The following is a 21011-nucleotide window of genomic DNA, read 5'->3' on the forward strand; positions in this document are numbered from 1 at the left end:
TTTTTTCATAAAGCACTGTGTTCCTTGGCTAGCCATGTTAAGATTTAAATGATTTTTATTTTTATTTCACTGTTTTTCACAAATTTTCTACATTCCAGTCATATGCCTTGTGTCACAATTGTATAGTTATTACATCATCACCCTGGGTTTATGAATTGGTACATCCTTTCTGAACCCCCCTAAACCTGCACTTGGTATATTTCCAAACTCTTTAAAAGCTGAGCCTTTCCCTTGTGTGTTGTGTCTATCCTGTCCCTTCTATAGGGACCTGTTGCTGAGTCACCCTGTGCTCCACAGACCCTTTTCCAGACTAACCTGTTCCTGCAGCCCATACTCTGAAGTAGGCCTTGCCATGAGACATTGATGCTGATCCCGTCATATCCTGCACCCAGATTTGATTGTTGTTGTGGGTACTCTGCAGCAACAGCTGTGTCCCCTGCTTAACCGCAAGGCACGTCAGACTGTGAGAGAGCTGCTGCAGCTACAATGCTCATGAACCGGAGAGACGAGAGAGGTAGAAGATTGACAACACTGCCTCTGCTGTTGGGGTGTCCCCCGCACCCTTGTTCACTATAATGTCGGCAGGGGTGTCCCCAGCAGCCGTTCGCATAAAGTTTTAAAAAAAGAAAAGGACCCTGCGTCAAAGGTTCCCGATCACGGAAATGAATGGGAACAGGTGTCGCAGGGTCACAGTGAGTCGGCGGTAAACAGCTAAATTTGCTGCCACAAGGTAAGTAAGGGGGGGAGCAGGTAATGTATTTGGTTTGGGTTGTTTTACTGTAACAACTAAACAGTATTTTCAAGCAAAAACGCAACGTTTTTTTCAGCCGTGGTTTTATTTGTTACTGTAAAACAACCCAAATCCAAATTAATCCCTGCTCAAACTTTCCCAAAGCACCTTGGCCCTTCACCCAGCCCGTATTTTCCCCTTATGTACTGTTCAGATAAACAACACATGTCTCTAAAAGACAGTGGGCCTCATTCCGAGTCGGGCGACAAGGGTTAATGGTCACCGGTAACGAGACCGGTGCCGTTAAACCCTTACCGCCCTATTCCGAGTTCCCTTTGCGGGTTGGAACTTAACACCTGCTTTTTGCAGGCGTTAAAAAAACAACCCGCAAAGGGACCTTGGAACTAATTACGGCACCGTAATTTACGGTGCCATAATTAGCACCTTCCCCATTCCCATTGAGCCCTATGGGGCAAAAATGGGAATGGGGAAGGGCCCATGGTGAATGGGGAATTACCTCCCCCGCCAACCTTGGAATGGGGCGGTAATTCTGCCATTCACCATGGCGGAGTCGGAGTGATAACGGCGTCAACCAAGGCGCTAATAACGCCTTGGTTAACGCCAGGGTCGGAATGAGGCCCAGTGTAAATAAGTGAAGTTATTGCAAAAGCCCCAAGTGCTAAACATCAATACTCAAGTTGCAGGTGAATAATAAGTGGTTATTGTGGGTGGGTCACTTGCTTCCTATTTTTGGAAAATATGAATGTTGCTATTGAACTCCCTAGCATACGGATTCTAGGCTACATATATGTGATAGTTGTGTTTTCCTTGTGTGAACTATATAATGCAGTTTATAATACACAGTGACACCTATTCCCTGTTTTGATAAAAATACAGTGTGCTGTTTCAGGAATTTTCTAGTGGTTGAAGTAAACAGTGTTATATCTGAACAGTTTCAGTTGCCTCTGAATTCAGAATATACCTAGCATATTTTAAACTGCCAACATTTATTCCACCTATGTAATAGTCAACCTGATTTAACATTTCCGCCACAGGAACTATGTAAATGCTTATTTTATATTATCTGACTGGTCTCAGAGTTAGCTGCTATTATTCTGCCTTGCCTTATATCATTTGCATTCACCTGGCATATTATTCTGCCTTGCTTTATATCATTTGCATTCACCTAGCATATTATTCTGCCTTGCTTTATATAATTTGTATTCACCTGGCATTGCTTTATATCATTTGCATTCACCTGGCATATTATCCTGCCTTTCCTGATATCATTTGCATTCACCTGGCATATTATTCTGCCTTGCTTTATATTATTTACATTCACCTGGCATATTATCCTGCCTTGCTGTACATCATTTGCATTGACCCTATATATTATTCTGCCTTGTTGTGTATCATTTGCATTTATCTTGCATGTTAGTCTGCCCAGCTATACATTATTTGCCTTCCCCTTCCATTGTATTCTGCCAATTCAATTATACGAAACTAAGGTCTGAATGGGATTCCTGGTGCCAGTCTTCTTCATTGCCAATTGTATTACCTATTGAGCACTGAGGCCCCCGGTATGGAAGGGGGATGAAAACACAATGCTAAAGTTTATTGCTTGGATAAATCAGCAAAATCAGCATTTGAAGTTCACCTCTAATTACAGTAAGGATGAAATAAACTACCTCGACATCACGATAAAAGCTGACAGAGCAAACAGAATATTATATGCAAAACCATATAAAAAAAACCCACAGACCGGAATGCTATTCTCCACTATAAAAGCTTCCATCCAGTACACATACGCTACAATTTGCCCTTTTGGGCAATTTTTGAGGCTCAAACGGAATAGCACTAATCGAGTGAAACTGCGAAAAAATCTGCAAAACCGAGAATACCCAACGAGTTTGACGAAGAAAGAGATGAAGAGAGTAGACAACAATAACAGAGAAGCTCTACTTGAATACCAGCAGAAATCAATGACAAACAAAAAAGACGGTATAGCCTTTGCAAATACATACAGCAACTAGTCTAACAGAATTAGAAAAATCATTTTTTCGAAACTGGAAGATCCTGGAAAAAAGTAGTGTTCCAATACAGAAACCACTGATTACAGAAACATTCCATACTAGGAGCACATCATCTATATATATTCTCCATATTTGGATATTGTCTTTAAAGGGGTTGTTTTCCATATAGATGATGCCTTTTTCAAATGCCTCCATGTAGAGATTGGCTATACTTGGGGATAAAGTAGCCCCCATTGCCGTTCCCTGCGTTTGTTGTAATAGTTCCTTTTTCTGGTCAGCTTTCTGCTATATGAAGTAAATATTAAAAAAGGCAAGCATTTCCCTCATCAACAATGCCCAGCCCAAAAGCAAGTCAGAGGGTAACCTCTCTACATTCTTCACTGAAAAGTTGAAAATAGCCACATCCAAGGCTTAGGCCCTATTTTATTGAGCACCCCTGCCATAACTGTTTCTCACTTGAATAGTTTGTCACCATTGCTATTAGAATACATTCATATTAAGGAGCAGTGATGAAGATAAGAAGTGGTACATTCTACAAGAAAGGCCGTATATGGAATGTTTTTGTTTTTTTTTAGATTATTCACTGAAACACAGGGAACTCCAGCGGGCGCCCATCATATTATTACTGCAGTTCTGAAAAAGGATTAAAATAAGCAAGTTATAAGGCATCTCTCACTTAGCTCCTCTAAAATCTGTTTTCAATGTTTCCATTTGTCTTTTATATTTGCTCTCTCCCCGTGACTCTGTTTCACTGTCCTTATCGTCTTTTGGTTGGCTTTCTTTTCATTTACACCTTAAATTCAATTTCCTCTCTATTGTCTTTAGCCTCTTTATGGCTGTGTGCCTCCTTTTCTTTCATCTCTTGTCTCTTTTTATCTTCCCTCTAGTTCACTTCACTCTCAGTCTCAATTTCTATTATCAGTTCTTCTCCCATGTGTGCTCAATCACGGTTTTGTTTGTTTTCGTTGCTTGCCCCACTCTACTGCAATGCTCTTCCCCTCTCTCTTCGTTCTGTTACCTCCTACTCTCTATTTCACACTACTCTTAAGAGCCATCTCTTCACTCTTGATGTAAATCTTGGTAATTTTGTATAGTCTGTAAACTTAATTTTATTGTATTATTAGTGTGTTCTTTACAGTGCTTTGGAGTAAAGAGTTATATAAATGTCAAATAAATACAAATAAATACAACTGGAAAGGATGCTATCTTTATAGGCCTAATTAATATTTCTCTTTGGAAGCTTCCAGAAATACATGTGCCCCTTCTTCAGGCAGTTCATGCACAACTGAGCAGTTTGTCTCATTTCCAGGAAGGCAAGACAAATAAATAATATTTGACCATTTTTACAAAGCACGTATGTCAGTATTATTCAAGTTCAACAAGTTCAGGTAAGATTGACCGCTGCTGAGAGTTCAGAGAGTGTATTGTGAAAGGTATTCAGAACAACTGACTCTGGGGCAAGGTGAGAGAAATGCATCCTGTGTGGAGTACAGTAACATTCTTTCTCCCATCCAGCCGGGGTTTAGACCATGTCTTGGAACTGCTGAGTAGTCTTTGAACCTTTGTTTGGTTGTGGCCCACACAATGAACATCAAGGAGGGGCACCTTTTTCTTGCCTTCGTCGATCTGAGCACCGCCTTCGATAAGGTCAATCGTGAGAATCCCTGGTGTGTGCTCAGGTCCATGAACTGCCCAGGTGCATTGGTAGTTTTCCTGGAGAGGCTGCATCTTTCAATGGTGGCCTGTGTGAGGAGTGGACGGTGTTCTGCCCTTTTTTAAGTGGCGGGTGTGGCGGTTCAGGGCTGCATGTTGGCCGCCCTGCTTTTCTGCTTGTACATTAATGGTTTATCTGACCACTTAAATCTACTCCAGATGTCGCTCCGCAATAGGCTTCTGCCACTTCTGGCTTACGCAGGTGATAATGTCTTGCTGGCCCATACTCATTGAGCATTGCAGCGTCTCATCAATGATTATTCTTCATTCATGGACGCACTGGACCTAAAGGTCAATGCTCAAAAATCGGCCATCATGGTCTGCAGTAGTTTAGTTTAGTTTGTTTATTTATAAAGCGCATCCGAGCCCTCAGGTAACTGGGCGCATAATCATGTGTACAGCAGGGTTACATATCGTTGCACGAACATCATATTAAAACAGACAGAGCGTACATTAGTGCAAGCTCTGAGTGCTTACATACAAGAGTAGAATATACCAAGAAAAGAAAAGTATGTACAGAGAAAATGGAATGAGGAATAAAAGTTACAGTGGATAATGCGGACCGGGTTATAGGTTGGTCCTGACTATGCTGTAGGTAGAGTAAACATTACTACAGGTGGAGAGCGGCGACTAGCAGGTCATGACGGTGAGAATCTGGGTGCTTAGGCTAGTAGCCATGATTTTACCATGACTCTGAATGGCCAGAATGCGGCTTCCGATCTAATTGTAGTGGGGAGGGTGTTCCAACATTGTGCTGCGAGCACTGGAAAACTGGAGCCCCTGCTGTTTTTAGGTTATAATTCGGGATCTTTAGTTGGTGTAGGTAAGGTGTTCTGGTGGGTCTAATGGGGCAGTGTCTAGAAAATTTGTCAGAAAGGTACCGTGGGGCAGTGTGTGATAGGCACTTGTGGGTGATGACCATTGTTCCTAGCTTAATTCTGTCACGGATCGGGAGCCAGTGGACTTCTTTTCTAGCCGTAGATATGTGCGCCTTGCGCGGGAGGTTGAGGACACATCTTAGTGCATTATTTTGCAGGATCTGGAGTCTATTCAAGTTTTTAGTGGTAGTGCCTAAGTAGAGTGTGTTGCAATAGTCTAATTTAGACAATATCAGCGCTCTAGATAGGGTGAGGCAGCTAGAGGTGGAGAGAAAAGGCCTGCAGGCATTGATCAATTTATTGGTGAATGAGGTAGCTGCGATGGTAGAGTTTATTTGTTTCTTTAGTGATAGGGTAGAATCGAGGTATACACCTAGTGTTTTAACCTCTTTGTAGACTTTTATGATGTTGCCATCAATAGTAAAGGAATGGTACCTTTGGTCCAGTTTGTTGAGGCGCGCCTGGGAGCCTACGATAAGCAATTCTGTCTTATCGTCGTTAAGGCAAAGACTGTGTGTGGCCATCCAGGCTTGGATTTCTAAGTAGATATCATTAAGCTTTGCAACATCTTCCTCATAGCTACCAGTGAGCGTGATGAGGACCTGGGTGTCGTCAGCATAATTAGTGTAGCTGACACCCAGATCGTCAAGACGGTCAAATAGGAGCTTTGTGAAGATGTTGTAAAGTGTGGGAGAAATGCAGGAGCCTTGTGGCACTCCACATGTGATTGGGATAGGGACGGCAGCCGTAGTGGGGGTGAAGACTCTAGTCGTCCTGTCAGACAGAAATGACTGGATCCATTTAGTGGCATTCTGGGAGAATGCAGCAGCCGAGGAGAGGTGTTGAGTGAGGATCTGGTGGTCAACCAGATCAAAGGCAGCAGAGAGATCCAGCAAGAGCAAAATGGCCAGTTTGCCCTTGTCTTTGGCGTCATCCATTTGGATTTTTAGATCCAAGAGGGCAGTTTCAGTCCCGTGCCTTGGTCTGAAGCCGGATTGTCGCAGGCCTAGGAGGTTGTTATCTTCCAAATGTTGTTGTATTTGGAGATAGGCTACCCTGTCCAAGATTTTGAGAAGAAATGGGACTGTGGTGATGGGCCTGTAATTTGTGGGAATGTTGGGATCTAGGTTAGGTTTTTTGAGCAGGGGTAGGACCCACGCTTCTTTAAGGTTGTTGGGGACCACTGAGTTTTTGAAGGAGGAGTTGATCAGAGAGGTGATGAGAGGGGCTAACTCATTAGCGCCATCTTTGATGACGCAGGCTGGGCAAATGTCACCTTTGCAGTTGGATGGTTTGAGGCTGGCGATTATCTTGATTACTTCCTCTTCTGTGACTGGTGAGAAGTGGTAAGATGGGCAGATAGGGGTAGTGTGGTTAATTTTGCTGCTGGGGTTCTGTTTAGAGGCAAGGCTAGCTTTTTTTGCTTCTATCTTAGTTTGTAGGAGGGCACTTTCGTTAGCAAGGGCGAGCTGGATATTGTTACACCAGGCCTTGTCTTTGATGCAGTCCTCTGTAGGGGGCAGTGGTGATTCAAGTTCTCTTAGTATAGAGAAAAAGTTCTTTGGTGCCAGATTTGGCATTTTGTATTCTCAAATTGTAGGTCTCTTTCTTAGCATTTAAGATGGCGGATGTGTAGGTGGAGGCAGCTGAAGCGAATTTGTCTTTAGTGGAGAGAGAAGGGGCTTTTCTCCAGCTAGTTTCTGCAGTTCTTTTAATATTGCGGAGAGCTTTTAATTCTGCTGAGAACCATTTGTTGGAATGGGAAATAGGTTTGGCTTTTCGTTGTTTGAGAGGAGCTATTTGGTTAAGGGCTAGTTCTAAAGTCTTGTTATATAGGTCTACTATGGCTGCTGGTTGTTTTTTTGCGTGGGTAGATTAGCTTTACTGATAGGCGCGAGAAGAGGTTTGAAGTTCTCTATAGTGATGTTGTGGTTGTTTCTGGAGATTATTTGAGGTAACTTTGTGAGTTGTGTGATAGATGGTAGGGATCTGGGTAAGGAGAAGGTAATGAGATGATGGTCAGTCCAAGCACAGGGTGTGATGTCAGTCAGTGAAAGGTTGCAATTAGCATCTGCAAGCCAATCCAAGGATCTTCCTTTTGTGTATGTAGGTTGGTTAATGTGTTGGGTGAAGCCTAGATGAGTAATCGTGTCGTTTAGGGAAGTGGCTTGGTTGTCATTAGGGTCGTTGAGTCCCAGGTTGAAATCTCCCAGAATGATGATTTGGGATTTCGGTTTCAAATTGGTAGTGGGTAGGAGAGAGATATCCTCTTCAAAGGTAGAAGGGGGTCCTGGGGGTCTGTATATAATATGGAGCAAGATGGTTTGTGTGTCAGATAATGGGAGTTTGACAGATAGTAGTTCGGCAGAAGGTAGGGTTGTGCTGGTTACTTCTCTGATGTTGAGGGTGGATTTTGCAATAATTGCTATTCCTCCGCTATTCCACTTTTCCTGTGAGCTCGGATGATGTTGGAGTTGTCTGGAGTGGCTAGCGCTATTGTGGGACCGGCTGCTGGGTGGAGCCATGTCTCCGTGATGGCCATAAAGTCTAGGTGGTTAGTGGAGATAATGTCGGCGACATCAGTCGCGTGGGAAACCAATGAGCGAGCGTTGATGAGGGCTCCCTTGATAGAAGTCTGTGGAGGGTTAGTTTTCGTGTGTGGTGGCGAGTGCGGTATAGTAGGGTTGTGACTGGGTGGGAGTTCAGAAAGTGAGGTAGGCTGCTTGGGGTTCGTAGTCTGATTGGTGAGCATTCTAGTGAATTTTGTGACAGGATTCGTACGATAGCTGAGTCTATCGTTTCTAGTTATGGTCAGTGGGGCTGCGTTCAGGCATGTGGTAGAGGGTACAACAAGGCGAGAACCTAGTCTTGTGTTTCTAAGGGGTGTGGGACAGGGTATGCATGGTGAAGGTGGGCGGGCGAATCTGTTTATCCATTCTATTGGAGATAGTAGGTCTGGGTAAAGTGGTGTGGTTGTGTGGGCGCGGAGCAACGGGAGGAGGGTAGCCATAGTTAGAGTGGCGCCTCTAAATGTGGCCATTGTAGGTGGCTTGGCTCTGATGGTGGGGGCAGTGAAATTCATAGGTTTTTAGCAAGAGTGCAGTAGTGACTACAGGTAAGGCACAACACAGGTCAATGAGGTCTATTAGCGACCCTAAGGCACAACACAGATCAAATGAGGTCTACTAGTGACCATAGGGCACAGAACAGATCAAATGAGGTCTATTAGCGACCATAGGGCACAACACAGGTCAAGTGAGGTCTATTAGCGACCATAGGGCACACACAGGTCAAATGAGGTCTATTAGCGACCATAGGGCACAGCACAGATCAAATGAGGTCTATTAGCGACCATAGGGCACAACACAGGTCAAGTGAGGTCTATTAGCGACCATAGGGCACACACAGGTCAAATGAGGCCTATTAGCGACCATAGAGCACAACACAGATCAAATGAGGTCTCTTAGCGACCATAGGGCACAGCACAGATCAAATGAGGTCTATTAGCGACTATAGGGCACAACACAGGTCAAGTGAGGTCTATTAGCGACCATAGGGCACACACAGGTCAAATGAGGTCTATTAGCGACCATAGGGCACAACACAAATCAAATGAGGTCTATTAGCGACCATAGGGCACAACACAAATCAAATGCAGCACATGATGCAGTGTGGCAGCATCTAGGTCCAGAGTAGTGCATCGTGCGTTAGGTAGCGCCTAGGATTGGGTGACAGTTTACTCACATGGCCGACTGGATATACGGGGTGCAAGGTTGTGATGGATCATCGATGGCGCCTCATCGGTAAATGCAGGATTTAACGGATGCCCTGGGCAGTTATATGGTTGTGGTCAGAATGTTCAGATGGTGTTCAGGAAGGATCTGGTGAGGGGCAGCGTCTCTGGCCCAGGCTCAGAATGCTCGGAACAGGCGCAGGAACAGGCCTTTGTGTGGCCTTTGTGTGCGCCGCCGTCGGATCCGCCTGCCGGCGGGAAATTGGATTCAAATGCGAGGCTCAGCCTCGTTTTTGCGCCGCGAAGCGCCCGGCATGCTGGGGTCAGGCAGGGCGAAGAGACAAGGTCAGGCAGGCCTTGTAATGTGCCTCGGATGATGCCGCACAGCTAACAGCTGTAATCCTGGCTTCTGTGATGGGGAAGGGGCTCCTGTCCTCTTCCCTTGGCGAGGGGGACGGAATAGTAGGGGGAAGCGTCCACCCAAATTCCAAGCATTGTTCATCAAGGGTGTGCTGATTTCTGGATTGTATAGTTTTGACTATCTGGGGGTCAGATTCTCTTCGAACCTTAGTCCTAAAGCCCATGTTAATGAGCAGACTGTAAGATTCAACCAGACCACCGGTAGGGTGGCCAGAGCAACGGGCATGTTTAAAGCAAAACCGGTTGAACTGGTGCTCAAAATGTACAGTGGGAAAGCTACCTCTGTTGCTAGGTATGGCATACTGCTGTGAGGATATAGTAATATTGAGCCCGTCCATGTGGTGGAGAACACCTTTTTTAAAAGAGTATTAGGGCTTCCTCGATCGGCTCCAAATTTCACTGTGCACCTGGAATTGGACTGTAGGTTTTTCAGTGATCTCATTGCTGTTCAGCCTGCCAGTCATTGGCCCAGTGGTTGGGGGAACAGTGAAGCTGTTCTGACTCATGAGGTAATTAACTATCTGGTTTGCAGGGACCCTCATCTGGAGATTCCCTGGCGCAGGCATGTAAAAGCTATGCTGGCGGAAGTGGACGTGGCTCAATGTTTTAATATGACAGATGTCATGCCTTGTAATGTTTTGAAGTCTGTGAATGTTTGGGTACACCACCATATCCTGGATGAAAGGGAGTTATCTGAGATCATGAGGCCGGCCAATAGGAAGCATATGATCATTGCGGGCTCAGGTCTCCCAAAGTATTTGCAATGGGCTCAGAATCTTTCTCAGTACATTATTAAAAGGGCCAGTTTTAATTGTATTCCTCTGAGAGCAGTGGCGGCGGCCTGGTAATGAGAATCAACCGTGTATTTTCTGTGATGCATCCATGGAAGACCTGGCCCATTTTCTACTGTTTTGCCGCGCATTCTCGCCTATCAGAGGTCGCGCGCTCAGGCCACTCTCGCAGGGCCAGGGATCCCTTCAGTATGGACCTGGTTTACGTTATCTCTTACGGGCAGATTCACCATGTGTGGGCGGGGCTTTACTATCATTTTTAAGGAATGCGTAATATGCCTGGAAACCTTTATTAAAATCTGATGCAAAGTTTTTTCTTGTATCTGCAAAATGTTTGATGGTTTTAATGATGGGATTTTCTGTCTGTGTTGACTTGTAATTATGCTGTTTATTGGTGTTGTTTTTATGGGAACGTTTTGTGCTCCCGAACCAAACTTTCTACTACTACTACTACTCCTACTACTACTACTACTACTACAACAGCATCCTTTACGCTTGTGCAGAGATTTGCATTTTAAATGTTAAGCATCTGACTTCTGTTTCCAGCAGGAAAGGAGAAAATAACCTCATGGTGTTTTGAAAAATAAATTGGAATGCACCATCTCGGGAGGATAGCTCAGGGGAAATGTGCTCGCCTTGGAAACAAGACGACACGGAGCACCACAGGTTCGATCCGTGGGTCCGCGCTTAGAATCCTCTGGGTATTACATGCGTTATAAATAATCTATCATATCATATCATCTAAAAGTACGGGACACTTGGACGCCTCCTAGAGTCTATTTGTGCATGTCCAGGTTTGTTTCACTGATGTCTGCGGAATAAAGGGCACATGTTAAATTCGGTAATGTGCCATGAACCGATGCCTGTGGGCTGCAGCGCATAATAAGAAGATAAATAATAATAAATAATGAACCCTGTGTGCCAGTACAGTGCTTGCATGCTCTCAGTATATACACTCCCTGCATCGTTTTATATCCACGCGATCATTAGTGTGCACACTATCAGGACTCTTCAATTGGGAATATTGGCTTAGTCAATGATGCCCCGGATGAAAAAAGTCATGATTGTTTGCACCGCGGCTACCATTTCTGATCCTACCTGAATCCAGGGACAGTCAATGACAGGACTATGAAATCGTTATCAGAGGCACCAGCCACAGTGTAAATGTAGTCGCCAGCCACTTCCCACCCTGGAGCAGAAAAGAAAGAGACACTGTGTTATAAAATCAAAACAAAAGAGATGTATAAACTTTAAGAAAAATACATGTATGTACTAAATCTACTGGGTAGCCTATGCCTTACCCGTCCCAATAGGACACCTGACTTACCTCGGTACACATAAAACTGATGAATTCTGCCCTAGGTTATAGAAAGGCTTTCATGGCTACATAGTATGTGAGGACGGGTTGGTTTGATGTTATATAGTAGATATCCCCAGGACGCCTTGTTTTCAGATTTTCACGTAAGTGAATTTGGGCCGCAACATACTAGAGCATATCTTTCTGGCTATTCAGTCCCTGTATTGGCTACACGGGAAAAATTGTATTGATTTGAAGATTATATATGCTTGACACACAAAAAGAACAGAAGTCAACCAGACCAAATAGCTTCTGCTACCTTAGACACAATCAGGAACAAGAGCCTCCTAAAAGATATAGGAGACGAAGAACTAAAAGGAATCTTTCTATGCTGGATCACCTCATTCCTGACCGGGAGGAGAGCAGCAAAAGACAAGGCCCCTTTCAGATCACATCCTCTGAGGCCGACATGCGGAGTACCCCAGGTATCCAATTTCTGGCCGCTCCATTTCAACATGACCCCACTCCTGAAACTCAAACAACTTGGGCTTTAAATGCTTCAACAATTTAGATGACAAGCAAATCATCTACAAATTCACAAACAACCGCAAAACTAACCCACCGGATCTCAGCACATCCCTCACACACTTGCACTGCTGGATGAAGGGAGACTCAAACTCAACCCAACCAAAACTGAGCTTTTGATTTGGGACCCACGCCAAGATACTCCGCCATGCCAATCCCCTGGCCTGAAGATCCGTCAGTAGCCCTTTGCCTACAGTAACCATCCAAAATCTTCAATTCACTTTGGCCCGCAACCTTACACTGGAACGTCTGGTTAAAGGATTGCAAGGAGTTGCTTCTTCCAGCTTCGGATTACCCCACGCGTCATGTGCTATTTGACTTTCACGCACCGAATGGGAGTTATGTACTCTCAAGACTAGATTATGCCACCCGCCTTTATCTAAGGCTCCCACAATAGCAACGCAAGAGGCTGCAAATAGTCCAAATCAAGGCAGCAAATGAGTACAGCACTCTGAAGACTCCACAGGCTCACACTAAAATGGAGGATTCGCCTAAAACACTGTGCATTCCCACCATGCTTTCCAGGACAGGGGTCCAGAATCCATCACAAGGAAACTAAAGATCAAGAGCGCTTCATTCGAACAATAAGGCCCTCGCAGTGGTATCAAGCTTCAATAAGATATGCCACAGGGAATTATCCTGCTCCTTCCTCTCAACCAAACTCTGGAACTACACTGCCCAAACTCCCAGTCCCAGCGCCCTGACCCAAACGCCTTCACACAGAGGACCAGGTGACCTTGGGAAGACAGCTGAATACCTGGCTACTCGTCTAAGACCAGCACAAAACCAGCACTAAAACCTCAACCAACAAAAGCCATCTCACAGTAAATTTGGTAGGAGGAAGCCAAGTGGAGCTGATCAATTACACCAACAACACTCACTTTTGCAAGCACAGATGTTGCAATTGTTGCAAAGTCTGCCAGCAGTAGCTAGTGTGATTATAGCCTATCAGAGTTCCTCCTTTCTGTTTTGTATTGCAGTTCTCTGTTTCTAAAATGTGCTTCCAAGTTTGCTTGGGAAGGCAAGAAAGGAAAGGACAGGGAGAATAAAAAGGCTTGACCATAAAGATAGTCCCCAAAATAGTGGTCAATCCCTGAATGTGTATAACTCAACAACACCAAAGTCTCTTTAGGCATATGTTTAAGGCTTTCGAGGCTCCAGAAATCACATTCCTACCAGTTATCCCCTTGTACTGCAAGTTGAAACCATTGAGGACGTTGGTCTGCATGTTCTCCGGGAGGGTGTTCCACCATTTATACTCATATCCCAGGGAGGGTTCTGTCCCAACAGGGCAAGGGATGCAAACTGCAAAGGAACGAAAATCAGGGCTTATCACAGAGAGCTTCCAATTGACAAGTCATAGCTACCTTGCTTTCACTGGGCTGAAATGCCATTAAAGGAATTCATACTGAATGCATGGATTTACAGGACATCTGTAGTCTTGTTAGAGTGTTTTGGTGCATAGTATGTATAGTTCCTTCCCGTTGATCCAATTATTTCATACTGCTTGCCTGCAACATGAACTTCCAGTGACTCTGCATCAATGTTTGCCTTATAGTTTGAGAAAGTGTTCAACACAAATTGTTTTTAAAAAATGTGTGAAGAAACATATATCAATAAAGAGAGTTCAGAGAGGCTAGGTGAACGTGCTGACTTAGTAAGCATCCATCAACAGCTGGTTCCAACTCAAGATGCTCAGTGACTGATGTCCGAAAGATCATCAGCGATGCATGAATGGGAGGATCTTTATGTGAGGTGCTGAGCTTCCTAAGAATAACATATTAAACCTGCCTGTAAAGCGATGGGGGGCCTGTTGATTGGCTTAGTCTACATTCCTCAAGTATCACATCAATCCTCATTGCCTGCCAATCACTGTATCCCTCATTTGTGTCACTCATTTTCTTGAAGTTCCTTGTGTTTGGAAGGAATGGGCTTTAAGCATGGACATGATGTGAAAAGGCAGAATCCTTCTATTGATGTCCTCGACTTCGGAATCGTACCAGTACTGCGACCCTACAATGTCGTCCAGTAGGAAAACTGCATCTTTGCGCACTTCATAAATCCTGACCCCCATTACTGCGCCCAAGCAGAGTGGGGGTTGCAGGGTTGTCCCACACTCTGCTTGGTCGCAATAACAGGAGTCGAGGGTTGCAGGGGTGTCCCTCGCTTGCCAATACGGCAAGCAGGGACAGGAAAAAAAAAGACTGAGATGCGTCAGCACCGGCCCACGTAAGTGGGAGGAACTTACGCTGCATGGGTACAAGGGAGTTGGCGAAACACACATAAGTGCACCGCGGTAAAGGCAGGTGGGGTGGGGGTTGGCGGTTGGACAATTGCAGGTAAAGGTGATCTATTTGATCACTGCACTGTGCCGTAATTGGCGTCAACATTTTCGTCAGCACAGTTATGGGCGGCGCAGTGAACACAGATTCCTCGACTTCCCTATGTATTGCTTGTTGCTGATGGGAGCCCTTGGCATTTGGGCCAGCATGAGACAACCTCCATGGCAGTGGCAGTCAGCAGCACGAATCCTGTATACAGAAGCTGAGTGGAACGGAAGTGGACTTTCCTTCTGTTACCACTGTACAGTCCTTTCTTAACTATGGAAGAGGACATTCTACCAAGCCATTTATCAAAGCACCACCATTTCCCTGCACCGAGCGGCCATTAAGTTTTGCTGTTTACAATGTATTAGTCCGGGGTCTGCAACCTTTGGTTCTACAGCCTCTATCAGTACTAGCCAGAATAGTGAATGGTGGGGGATCATGGGTGTCTTAGTAAAAAACATCTGGAGAGCCACATGTTGCAGACTCCTGGTATGAGCCTCTCCTTTCTGGTATTACTTGTGTTGTGTTTGGAAGTCACTGGAAGGTTAGGAAAGGTGGAAAGGTGCTGCGCAACGATAGCCTTGTCAGAAAAGCAATCTGTGGGAAGAGGCACGGACATCTCTTAAGATATGTGTTCTCTCTTTTTATCATGCAAGGAGGTCTAAATACAAAAACTCTACCGACTGCATGGGCTGAGAAGTAAAGAAAACAAAGGCAAGATTCCATAGTCCCGTCTGTGATGGCAGTGGTAAAGGACATGATGTCATACATTATGTTTAGGCTCTTCCGCACATGGCAGGTGTCACCTTGGTCCCAACACAGTACAAAACAGATTTAGTGTTCTAATATCCTCATCTTAGGGCGAGGGATAAGAGTGGCTGCATAGTCCATAGGAAGCCCCACATCAATATATATTCATATATAATTTTGACAGAAGCAATACTCTTCGGATTCATTTAATATCCTGATGCAACAGGTATTGTCCAACCCATCATCAAGTATTGGTCCCAAAGAGCCACAATTACCGGACAGAATAATAAGAGACCTTATTCCTATTGGAAGAAGCAAACGTTTTCCCAAGGCTTTCCATTTGAATACTATACAATGGCAGGGCTCTGCAAGCAATGTTGGACCACAACTCCCATCAGCCGTAGCCAGCATTGTCAATATGTGAGTGAGCATGGGAGTTGCAGCCGAAGCATCTGTAGAGTCAAAGGTTTCAGGCCCCTGTATAATGGAGATATTAAATGCATGTCAGTATTACTGCCCCTGCTCTGGAGGTAGATCATGGGGAGGTCCAGTATCTCCTTCATGAGACCAGAAGATGCTTTGCCTGGCCATCAATGCCTCATGAGCACAGCAGTGCTCACCAGCACAACACTACAGTACCAGTCACTGTAACTTTACCCGATCCATTGGAGTATGACCCATACAGGCAGGGCTCGCAGACACTGGTGTTGGTCTGGAAGAATCCCGGGTTGCACGGTGGACATCGCGTCTTGGTTCCCGAGGCAGGGAGCTTCACCGCGTCTTTTGCTTCTTCGGTGCAGATCTTTGGCTCAATCCATTTGTACATCATTTGAGTCTTGGAAGAAAATATGAGAAGACAGTACAAAGCGACATCATGATTATTAACCTTATTATTAATATTTTCTATTTTGTAAGGACAGACAACGCTCAAATGGTTACCATGGCAGCAGAAATATAAAATTACATGATAAAAACATGTCAACGGGGCAACAAAATGGCAAAGTAAAGATGTACAAAGCACCATTCTGCTCTTAGGTAAAATACTGCATGAATATTTTCCTTCTCTGCCAAGAACACTCCTCTCTCCAGTCTCTCAGATAGAGCTGTGGCATATCCCAGGGGTGTTTGACTCACTGTACTGTAAGCCCATTCTAACTGATTGTACAGACACATTTCCAAACAAGAAAATTGTACCGCTCTTGGCCATGACCAAAGCGTGTATTTGTGGCTTTATATAGCTCAAATCTAGCTAGAAAGTCCAGAGCGGTGTACAAGTCATTGGGCCTCATCACGAGTTGGGCGGTAACGCCGGCGCTATTAGCGCTGGCGTTAATAGCCCTACCGCCAAACCCCCCGGCACTAATAACGCCGGATCACGGGTTTGGCGGAACGGGAAATCCCCATTCCCCATTGAGCCCATTCGGGAATGCCCCATTCCACATTGGGCTCAATGGGGAGATTTCTCGCTCAGACCGCCGGTGGATTTCCTGCCGGCGGTAAGAGCGTGGATTTTCGGCAGATTTCCCCCCAGCTCAGAGCAGGGGGGGAAATCAGCCTAAGCCTTGATTTGGCAGAGCCTTAAATGCAGTGGTAATAGCGCTACCGCTGCATTTAAGGGTTACCTCCAAACTCGTGATGAGGCCCATTGAGAGTAACACATGAGATAAGGATGGGTGCTTACATGGTGGTTGCTATAGACTTTTATTCACCAAGAAAATAAAGAGAAAACTTAACTTTGCCTACTTCTATGAGGGGTTTTCCCGGCTCAAGTAAAATAATAATGGGTATGTCAGAATGTCTGTGTAAACTAAAGAGTCCACCATTCTGTGTCAAAATCTCTAACTCTGTCCCTCACACTTATTGTATTGTATTGGTTATTTATACAGCACCTTTGTATGGCCTCAATGCGCTTTCTTATATGATATATGATATGATACGTTATTCATAATTCGCTTAATACCAAGAGGTTTCTAAGCACGGACCCAGGGATCGGACCTGTGTTCCTGCGTGTCGTCTTGCTTCCAATGCGAGCCCGTTGCCCCTGAGCTATCCTCCCGAGCCTTGTAGTTGAAATGCGCTCAGGGACCGAAGTCCATGTATGGGACATTCTAAGAGTTAACTTTAAGATGCGTGTGTGTATTTTGCCAGGTTAGGACTTAGGAGGGCTGGTTGTACCCCAGTAAGCAACACAGAGGTTAGGCACGTGGGTGGGTGCTGTTGGCGGTTTTAATGCAGGAGACTCGATGTGTGTCCAGCTAGACCGAATTTGTACATAGGTTGTCGCTGTATACGAATGGCAGAGGTGTTGAGGCACATCAGGGGTTTCAGTGTGGACGGCTATGACTAAATTTGACATAGCCATAGCTGCATTCTAGAGTTCATGGATGGGGAGCCATGCCTGTGGCATGTGTCCACAGACGTGATGCGATTTATACATACCTTAGACTATGACTGATTTTTGTCTTCAGTGTTGTTTTCTTAGGTCTCTCAAGACAATAGACTGGTCGTTCCAGTGCATCTTCTGGTGGGGTTAGCATACTACCTTTGGGCAGGACCTGGCTGGTGGCATTCTTTCAGTGCAACAGGAAACAAATTAAATAGATCTTGCCACCTATGGCCTATGACCAATGGTAATGTTCCCGAACTCATTGCAACAAACCGTCTAAATGCGTCTTAGTGCACCTCTATTCCTATCCCCAAAAGTCATTAAAGTGCGTTCCGTGCCCAATGGCCCCAGTTGAAATGGTGCATTTCCACTCTACCACCAGTGAGACCTATGTGTTGAGCGTTCTGAGTGCTTGGGTGAGCCTCTTTATAATTTGGTAGGGACATACAGGGGAAATGACTCCCCTGGCTCTGGCCTGGCTGACCTCTTTCCTCTCTGATCGACCCTCCTAGGTCAAACTTGGGTCCTTCCTATCATCTATCTTCCTCTCTACCTGTGGTGTTCCCCAGGGGTCTAACCTCTCGCCCTGGCTTTTCAACCAATACCTGGCAACTGTCGCCCACTGCATTGCCATTTTCTGCTCAAATTTCCAGTGCTACGCTGACGACACTCAACTCATTTTCAGGCTGCCCTTAGCCACCTCCTCTTCCACTCTTATCTCTGATTGCCTAACTGCCATTCAAGATTGGTGTGCCGCCAATGATCTTTGTCTGAATGCCAGCAAGTCAGAGATCCTCCTCATCAGCACACCTTCACCATCCTTTCCTCTCACTCTCTGGCCAGCCTCCCTTGGCCCTCCTCCTACCCCCAACTGCGAGGCTAAGAATCTCTGGGTCATCTTTGACTCCACACTTTCCTTCTCCACCCACATCTCTGAGGTCTCTAAACAGTCAAACTTCCTACTGCTCCCCCTCAGAGGAACTCTGCCTTTCCTCTCCTTCCCCCAGAAGCTCATGGTATCCCAAGCTGTGGTTCTCTCTAGGTTGTACTATTGTAACAGCCTCTTTCTAAATCTACCTGTCTCTACTCTCTGCCCTCTGCAACTAATACAGAACAGGACTGCAAGACTTGTCCTTGGCCTCAAACTCTGGAATCGTATCTCTCCAGCTCTGAAATCTCTCCATTGGCTCCCAGTGGATGCCAGGATTAAATTCAAAACCCTCTGCATTGTCCACAAGGTTTTCTGGGGCCTGGGTCCAAAATACCTTCAGTTATCCCTCTGCACATACCTCCCCTCTCGAGCTCTTCGCTCCTCTACCTCTAACTCCCTCAGGGTCAGTCGTTTTTAAAAGAAACGAGCTGGGGGTAGACCTCTGTCTTTGGCTGGGGCCTCCCTCTAGAATAACCTCCCTGCCACTCTAAAACTTGTGGAGAACCATCTCCGGTTCTGGAAGCACCTAAAGACCTTCCTCTTTGCTTCTGCCTTTGCTCCCCCTCTCCCCTGCTGATCTGCTCTCTCTTGGCACTGTGCATCTGGCCACCCTCTGTCCCCTGGGCCCAGGTACCCGCTCACCCTGACACCCTCCTGCACTGCCTCCTGGCCACCCCTTCCTCTGGGGACTGTATATGTACTCATATAGTCCCCACCCCCACATTTTCTTCTTTTCCTGCACTTATCAGACTTACCCAGTCTGCTACCATCTACACAGCACTTGCCACTTGCTGGCTGCACTACCACTGTTTATTGCCTCTATTATATATTTATTTGTATTTATTATTATTTATCCATTCTCCTCTGCTCCGCACTCTCCACTCTCCCCCTTCATGCACTTTCCCCTTTCCCTTGCGCGTTCTCAATGTCACTGGGCCTAGAAAGATCGCTGTTGTGTTGTGCCCTGTTCCCTTCCCTTGCCTTATCGCGCTCTGAAACAGTTGTGTATGATCGCGATACAAATAAAATATCATATAATATCTTCCCCGGGATCACAAAATTCTGTGGTTTGATCCTTTTTTGCAGATTCAACTACCAGGACAATGGGCCTCATTACGATTGTGGCGGTAAGGCAACAACGGCGCTGGTAGTGCTACCGGTGCCGTTGTTACCAATGTGCCACATTACAAATACTGCTCGCGGGTGCGCTCTGCACACCTGGCCAGACCAGGCATGCAGAGTGGCACCAGCGAGCAATACAGGATGGTAGCAAAGGTATCGTTATGAACGGTACCACTGCTACCATTCTCCCCATTCCCATTGAGCTCTATGTGGGCTCAAATGGGAATGGGAACGTACCGGCCCGGGTCCGGCGCAAGGGAAATTACCGGGCCCGCCAAGGTCGGAATGGCTAGTAATTCCCCTTTCGCGGGACCCGGAGCCAGATCCGAGTTTGGGGGTAGCCATGCCGGTATAAACGGCATGGCTACCTCCAACCTCGTAATGAGGCCAATGACTCCCCGCTCCTGGTCTCTGGCTTTCACTGTTCCTCATACAAAACCAGGGGGAATCACTCCCTCGCCCTGGTGATCCTTGTTTCACTAATTCCTACTTTCTCAACAGTTCATGTACAAGTATGATCCCTGAACCAGATTTCCCCAGTATAGCCCACTTGGTCTTCTGGCTTGCCAAGTACAGCCACGAGGAAGAGGGTCACTCTCTCTCTTGCCTTTTGAAATCCTATGCCCCAGACCCGTATTTCTCTATTCAGCTTATTGGACAGACCTGGTTCACTATCCTGCTAAGTACTGAAATGAAGAAGACGATTTACTAAGTTCTCTTGACTCACTCTTAGTTCATTGGACAGACTTGGTTCACTAACTTGCCAAATACTGCCACAAAGAAGATTATTTGTAGGGCTCTTCTTTTATGGGTGTCGGTCCCAGACCTGTGTCTATCCTGCTCTAGTTTGGCAGACCAGGTTTACTCTCCTGCCAGGTACTTCCACAAAGAAGATAATTTGTACTTCTCTCTCGTGGGTGCGGGTACCAGACCTATCTTTCTCTTTCAGTGTTCACTTCTCCCCCAAGGGTTTCCTTATTGCCCCTGCTCTTTGGGTTCTTGTCTGCTCTCTTCTTCTGAGTCCTCCTCAACTCTCTCAGGCCCCCACCAACCGTCCCGGCAGCCCAGATACCTTCTGGGTTCTCACTGCTGTCCTCCGGACGGTCTTGAGCATTCTGTTCTTCTGCTTCACTTTTCGGCATGCTGCGGTGTCTCTGCAGCCTGTGGTTCCTCGCAGGATGGGTGTCTTCACTTGATCATGTGGTCCAGCTTCCTCGCACACCTGGGCCTTTGCTTCATGAGCTTTCCAGTCGGTCCGTCCACAGTGCACCGGATAGGGACGCCTCTAACTTCTCACCAGCAGCCTCTTCAGTCT

General features: G+C 45.8%; 1 protein-coding gene across 2 annotated transcripts in view; it reads right to left on the reverse strand.

Annotated features, from left to right (window-relative positions):
- ELAPOR1 (endosome-lysosome associated apoptosis and autophagy regulator 1) overlaps positions 1–21011 on the reverse strand; it is a 550309-nt gene that overhangs the window by 148243 nt on the left and 381055 nt on the right. For both annotated transcript variants that reach the window (XM_069633660.1, XM_069633661.1), the window contains exons 9-11: positions 15915–16092; positions 13357–13485; positions 11397–11487 (exon numbers count right to left, since the gene is read on the reverse strand). In XM_069633660.1, the coding sequence (XP_069489761.1) occupies positions 11397–11487; positions 13357–13485; positions 15915–16092 (398 nt within the window). The remainder of the gene's footprint in view (positions 1–11396; positions 11488–13356; positions 13486–15914; positions 16093–21011) is intronic.

This window comes from Ambystoma mexicanum, chromosome 13 (assembly GCF_040938575.1).
Source record: "Ambystoma mexicanum isolate Mex_15411 chromosome 13, UKY_AmexF1_1, whole genome shotgun sequence".
Taxonomy (NCBI): Eukaryota; Metazoa; Chordata; class Amphibia; order Caudata; family Ambystomatidae; genus Ambystoma; species Ambystoma mexicanum.